The sequence below is a fragment of the Amblyomma americanum genome, chromosome 7 (assembly GCF_052857255.1).
Source record: "Amblyomma americanum isolate KBUSLIRL-KWMA chromosome 7, ASM5285725v1, whole genome shotgun sequence".
NCBI lineage: Eukaryota > Metazoa > Arthropoda > Arachnida > Ixodida > Ixodidae > Amblyomma > Amblyomma americanum.
In genome coordinates, this window is record NC_135503.1 from 40,714,915 (window position 1) to 40,722,004 (window position 7,090).

At 46.3% G+C, this 7,090-nt stretch overlaps 1 protein-coding gene across 1 annotated transcript in view; it reads left to right on the top strand.

The window, feature by feature from the left end:
• LOC144098953 (glutamate receptor ionotropic, kainate 2-like) overlaps nucleotides 1–5,646 on the top strand; it is a 112,348-nt gene extending 106,702 nt beyond the window's left edge. The window contains exons 14-15 of the mRNA XM_077631941.1: nucleotides 3,424–3,743; nucleotides 4,793–5,646. Coding sequence (XP_077488067.1) covers nucleotides 3,424–3,743; nucleotides 4,793–4,882 — 410 coding nt within the window. The 3' untranslated portion in view covers nucleotides 4,883–5,646. The remainder of the gene's footprint in view (nucleotides 1–3,423; nucleotides 3,744–4,792) is intronic.
• The last annotated feature ends 1,444 nt before the right edge of the window (nucleotides 5,647–7,090 follow it).

Sequence of the window (7,090 nt, forward strand, 5' to 3'; positions counted from 1 at the left end):
GCTGAAGTTTTATGCACGGCAATCACATTTATATGGAAGCAGAACGAAACAGCCACACATGCACTGTGATTCAAAGACATCCTGAAGGAAGGGGCTGGAAATTATTACGATGTTCTGCGCCTTGGGGTGCGCTTTTGCCCACGCGTAGCTTTGCGACTCCACAAAACTTTAATAATGATCTCATACCAATGCGAAAGCCGAGGCATTTTGATCTCCTGTCTTGGAGGGTTTTCGTTTTTGTGCGATTGTGGCTAAAAAAACAGCAGTTTTATAGCCGCAAAGCTGAAAAAGGCACAACGAACCTCTATTTCGTCGTTTGAAAGCAGGAGAACGGTTTAAAAGAAAAAAAATTAACTGTGGTTTAAACGTTCGTTAACCCTGGTGAGAAGCGAGAGCTTCCTTAGCATGGCTGCGTACACAAACGGCCCACACACAGCCGAACGGATTGTCTGTAAAGCGTCTATGAAATGCAGGTGGAGTCGAGTCAGACTAGCTGAGCCTGATCACAAAGACAGTCTTCCGTCGCTCCGTCTCACTTGAAATCATCTCCACGTCCAGTGCCGAAGCTGAAGAAACCTCCGAATCTACGTCGCTGATTAGGCGGGACGCTTCGAGTAGTCTCTTCGGTTTTCTGGCAGCATCGCTTTCCCGCCGTTTTTCCAGCCGAATTGTACGATCGTCTACAGTTTCCTCAGCCCGTTTCCTTTTCTCGGTCTTGTTCCACCGTTTAATGCTCGCTTTATTGCGAGCTAACAAAACAGGGTGTTCTTCCTCCTCCAACGCAGACGGTTTCTGCCGCCCCGGGCTCACCGTCGGTATATGTATACAGTTCTCCATTGACGCCACAGACGGTGGCTCCGCCCCCGCTGTCAGGCAGTTTCCTTTCTCCTTGATTGATCTGCTTGTTACCAGAATTTTTTTTATGTGACGTCACCGCCCTGTAGAAGCGTATGGTTGCCAACCCCTCTTCTCATCCTTGACCTTGACATTTGACCTTGACCATGGGATTTAAGAGGTGGTCCATCATCAAGTCTGGTCCCACGCTCTACCATGGCTTACGTGATTGCGCTCCAAGGTTTGACCTTCAAAGCTGTTCAAGGTAAACACACACTGGCGCTACCCATCTGAAAACCTGGCGTAGTGAAGCTTTCGCTTCAAAATGTGAACGACCACACATTGTGATACGACAAAAGTTCGTAAGCGACTGCCGCAGTACTTCTCTCGGTCGCTGACGCCTAAGACGCGGATACCGCCACGTCTTCCACATTTGCTTCGGCTGGAGGAGGAGACGCCATTCTAAGCCTGCTTCGTGAGCCTGAGCCTGAAGCGCCGGAGAATTGAGCGAGCGTGCGGGAGCGGCATTTTGGGGGCAGTGCGTCATGTCCACGCAGAGCGCATGTGTCAGCGGACAATTTTCTGTCGCGTCAAAAACAGTAGTTGCTCTCCCCTCCGGTAGGGGCACTGATTGCATTGGCATCACTGAAGCCTGTTACTGACTCAGTGCGCCCCTTGACCGTGCCAAATGGTCGTTGTAAAGCTAACGCTGTGCGCCTTCCCACTGAGCCTCACTAACCTCACTGTCTGCTGGGTTGACACTTTCGGAAGTGGGGTTGGGTGGCCAGTGGATGGGGCCGGATTTTGGCTGGTTGGCACTCTCAAGTGCTTCGTCCGCACAGTGGCCAGACGCTTTAAATAACGGACGCCCCGTGCTCCTGAGAAAAGTCGGCAGTACTGCTAACGCAGGAAAAAAAAATACCCTACCTACTGGGCAGAATAGGTGGGTACAGTCTAGCGCGACTTGAAGATTATCACTTTCGTTCCGACCAAATGAACCAACTAATTTTTTCTGGCCTGACGTTCACTTGGTCCGCAATAAACATAGCAGTGCAGGATGGAGGAATCTTTCTGATAGCTAAGGTCATGAATCGTTGCAGCTTTCTTGCGAAAATAAACCGTATTAGAGCAGTTTCATCTAAGTAGCTAGTCAAGCCTGAAGTTATTAGCTTCAAATACCTTGCGCACTCCGTGGTTTTCAAGGTTCTGCTGAAAGAAGAAAAACGAACAAATACCTAGTTTGTCGTTACATCAAAACTTCTAACATACATAATTATTAATGTGTCATAATTATAGCTCTTCGCTCAGGATTGCATCATCTTGTGTCGTCACCACTGACGTCACGAGATTATTTCTGTCACGAGATTATTTCTCTAGTCGGCAAAAGATGCAATAACGCAGAGAATACTCGCGCAGAGACCACTTTATAGCGAATATCCTCGGTTTTATGTCGGTGTGAAAGGGCGAAAAATCGTTTCGTCCCGATAAACTTTGGAGGCTGAATTGGTCGTCGTTTTCAACAACATGGATGTAAGGGAACGACGTTCTTGCTTTTGATCCTCCTTTTTAATGACAGATCGCACCGTTACTGCATGACAATTGCACCCCTCCGGAATTCATAGGTAATACGGATGATAGTCTTCGAAATACACCTGTACGGGGATTTTACGAAGCACAGACTCAGTTGCAAATTTTTAGTGCCAAAATGTTAGCAGAGCCTCGATGTGTGGAATACATAACCATTCTGTCACTGACAGCGCCGCTCGCGAGAGCAGCTGCATGCCGCACAATTCTATTGCAATTGATCAGTTTCCCCTAAAATCAAAGGTCTGGGTTTCAACTAAAATTGGGGCATGAATGTCGTGAATTGCTGGCCACCATGTTCGCTTGTTAATTTGATTTGTAGGCGGCATTTTTTACAACAAAATGTTTATGAAGAACTTCACCTGGGATAACCGAAGTCGACGTCGAAATAGGCGTAGTAGTGTATTAAAACAACAGTTAGACCTATTTTCCGCGACCATGTCTCATATACCACGCTCATTGCAGCCTACTGTGTATAAAAACCACAACAAGAAGCTTGCCAGGGATTCGATGCTACCCAAAGACTACCCTACCACATGTAAAGCACCGTATTGTTGTCATGCTTGTAATCTCTGATGTAAGTACGCAATCCTGCATAGGCTCATTTCTTGGCGCTTGTCACACGCCAGCTTAATTCGAAATTATCTTCATAGATTCCTATTCTTCACTCTTCGTCTTTTCTTCTTCCAAGCTTAAATAAAGATAATTGGTAACATCTTTATATCAACGTGTGGCCATGCACCCGTTCTATGCTATATGCGACGTGGTCGGGCATACCGTAAGCTAGCAAACAATTCATGATATTTATTTTTGTAAAGGCGAGATTTGACATTTACTGATATGTACAGGCGAGGCGCCTGCTGGCAGACAGGCGGATGGACAAAACCGTGCGGAAACTGGGAATAAACGGTGTGGGTGCATAATGCATTCACGCATCCACAAAAGAGGCCTACAACCAGTGTTCCAGTGCGGTGGGCGCGATAATCTCACCACCTTTGTCTGCAGGATCCGAGCACCGCAGCCTCTTGTCCAAGGGCATCCTGAAGCTGCAGGAGGACGGCCGCCTGCAGTGGCTCCAGGAGCGCTGGTGGAAGCCCAACCAGTACTGCGGTCAGGGAGACGACCTGGACGGTGACGGCGACGGTGACAGCGACGAGGACGACGAAGAAGCGCACTCACTCGACGCCAGCGTGCAGATTCGTCAGCTCACCGGCGCAGACCTGGCTGGCGCATTCGTCATCGTATACGTGGGTTTCATCATCGCTGGCCTCCTGGCCGTCGGCGAGCTTTTCTACGTCTTCAGCACGAGGGCCAAGAGGGAGACGGTTAGCGCACTTTGCATTCTTGAGAATCAATCAATCAATCAATCGACCAACCAACCAATCAGTCAACCAATCAATCAATCGATTGATAAATCAATCAATCGATCAATCGACCAACCAACCAATCAATCAACCAATCAATCGATCAATGGATCGATAAATCAATCAATCAATCAATTGACCGACCGACCAACCAATCAGTCAACCAACCAATCAATCAATCGATCGATCGATCTGATCGATAATCAATCAATCAATCAATCAATCAATCAATCAATCAATCAATCGATCGATCGATCAATCGATCGACGAATCAATCAATCAATCTGTATTCGACATCACCTTATTCTGTTTTAGTTATCTTGCTATCGTCAAGTGTCCGGAGTTTATTTATTTAATGCGTTAGCATTACTACCCTCACTTTCTCAAAGTCTGTGCGTATGGTGTGGTATGAGTGCGCCACCCTCCGAAGGCCTCCTCCCACTATCCATCCGCCTTTGCCCACCACTCATCTCCACTGTCCAGTATATTCTCCCTCCACCAAACAACCCACTGTCACCCGACAGGGGCTTTACCCTTCACTGACTGCCAAACTCCATCCCCCAAGAAGCCTCCACCCATTGCCCACCCATCCTCACCGACCAGAAGCATCCATCAACCAACCCACCTCCATCTTACTGAAGCTTCACCTGCCACCATCTTCCAGAAGGCTCTGCCCACCACCCATCCGCTCAGTTCCACCCACCAAACACCTCCACCCACGAGAAGCCCACGCAGTGCTAGAACGTAAAAGCGACTGATGAATACAGTTTACAGTCACAACGGGAAGGCGATCATTGCTGCAGCGAAACGTACAACTAACACTGCTCACGCGGATGTATCTCATCACCTCATATGATCCCCTGTGCATTTTTTGCTTTGAATGTGTATTCACAGTGGTATTTCTAATTACTCCAAACGTGAACCAGTAGGAAATGTGCTATCATGAAGTCCGTGGTCCATCGCACTTTGTACACTAACTCTATTGTGGGATTTGTTTCTCTCATATGCAGCACCTGAACTCTATCGCCGTCTCGGACCATATGAAGCAAGCGGGATACGTCTGGAGAAAGTCTATGGACCTAACAGAGATGACTATGTAGACGTACTTTCCCAGAAGTTCGTGGAAAACTCGATTTCTGTGCCATGGGGAACCATCATCGCTCTTTAAAGCACTTCCATTATGTTCTGGAACACAAGAAACACGAGTGAACGCAAGTCCTCACCATATGATCACCGATTCGCGAGGTCATGTCCTAGGAGCCGTATAGGGAATGGGAGGCTTAGGTTAACCTTGATGAACCGTTCTGTAAGATCTGTGCGTGAGGAATATTGCGAATGTGGCTGCCGTATAATGTACGAAAATACATACGCTGTCGGCATGTTTTCCTTATGGTCTCCGCACGGTTTCCGCATGGCTTCGCTAAGATTTTCACATGGTGCATATGAGTCATGCGGATTCAGTGTGTGCTGTCATTATGATCTACATAAATTCCGTACGTTCCGTATGAGCCACACGGGAGGGCGCCTGTCATTTGGACGTTGTACCTTTGACTACTGAGCACGAGATACGCGTCTAACTATTTATTATCAGATGATTTTAAATGCCCGCCTAAGAGAATTTGTAAACAGTTGTGATAAATGTCTGCCAGCGAATGCGGTTTCGATAGCACACAGAAGACATTTTTTTTATTTAGGAAAAGAACAAGTTGCATCACATTTCTTCCACCGTTGTGTAGTGCGATATGTGATTGACTAAAAATAAACATACTGCATTATGAGAACTGCCAGGTGTGATTATCTTTTTCGAACCATGTAATTTGTGCTCGGAATGATTAAGAGATGAAATAAAGGTGTGCTTCGTTTACTTGTGCTTGGTTACTGAACATCATACGTGGCAAGGAAGGAACAAATAAAAGGGAAGTAAATTCATTGCATATATTACGGATTTGTTCAACTGTTTTGTTATAGCCTGCCACAGGTTATAATTCGAGATCCAGTGCACAGTTCCGAAGGAATACATGCTAGAAAAAGAGAAAGTAAGTTTATTTAATCAGATCCTTCCCCCTCCCCCCTCCCTCCCCACCCTTTTTCTTCCGCATGAATTTATTCGCGAAGCGAAGGGGGCTGACCTACACCTCGCATATTAATATTTTAGTATTGCCTGCAGCTCGCTCTTAGACGAAGAGCAGATTAAACGTTAAATATGGCTCCTGCACCTCTCTTAGGCTGGAGTCCTCCAAGCTTGACAATGTAGCTTGTGAAGTTACATACGTGTATTGGAAGCACTTTACTATCATTGGTGGTCTATAGTGACTGTCATTTGGAGTCTTTCGCAGATCGCACCCACTCGCAGTTTCGCATTCTTTTGGCGGTTTATGGCGGAAGACCTAGCACAGTGGGCTTTGTACATCGCTTCGCTGATATCTGGACAAATGAGGTCATAACTTAATTTGTGCTGTGGCCATGGAACCACACTCGACAGCCTTAAGAATCATTCAAGTAGGTTTCATATGAGGGCACATGGTTCAACTCAACGCAGAACTTGATGCAAATGCAGCACTAAACGTCACCCGTCCATTATCAATAGGATGGTGACGTTGTAGGAACCGTTATTCAAACACGGTTGCGTCGGAAATTTCAAATAGCAGGTGACTACTGTGACTCTAATCGCCTTCTGACACTGTGCGATTGTCCCTGTTTGACCATTAGGGACAGAGACTTGCGCCATGATCAATAAAAAACACCTCTTTTACGAGCTTTCACTTAAAAACATTGAGCCTCGGTTGTCATAAAAATGTACAGCTTCAATTCTTTCAATCGGACACGGAGCTTAACCCACGAACAACAACATAGCTTGAATTATGCACAGTCAGCCGGAAAGATTTTTGTATTTGTCACAGCAGAATATCTTTTGATACTGACTCTGTTTGTGAGCTGTAGTTTTGTGCACCACGATTTTCCTCCCAAAGATGCCCTGCGCCTCGAAGCTATTCTAGTTAGCAGTAAAAACAAGTCGAAATTTTGTAAATGCCTGCAACGCGAGCGTCCTGTGTTATTAAGCACGCTAATGCGCTGGTAGCCGACACTGCTTTTCGGGTCATTGAGGTCGACTGCCAACCAGACACGAGAACTCTTTATCTCGTTCGTCAATCTTGTCTCCCTATGGCGTTAGAAAACAAAACTGCTTATTTTTAAGCTCCGTCCAGTCAACATGAAGGGATTATTTTCCAACAGACTCAATCCGGTTCTTGCAAGTGTGTAAACTAAACAATTGTGTTCAAGGTACTCTTTGAAACGTAGAGGTGGTC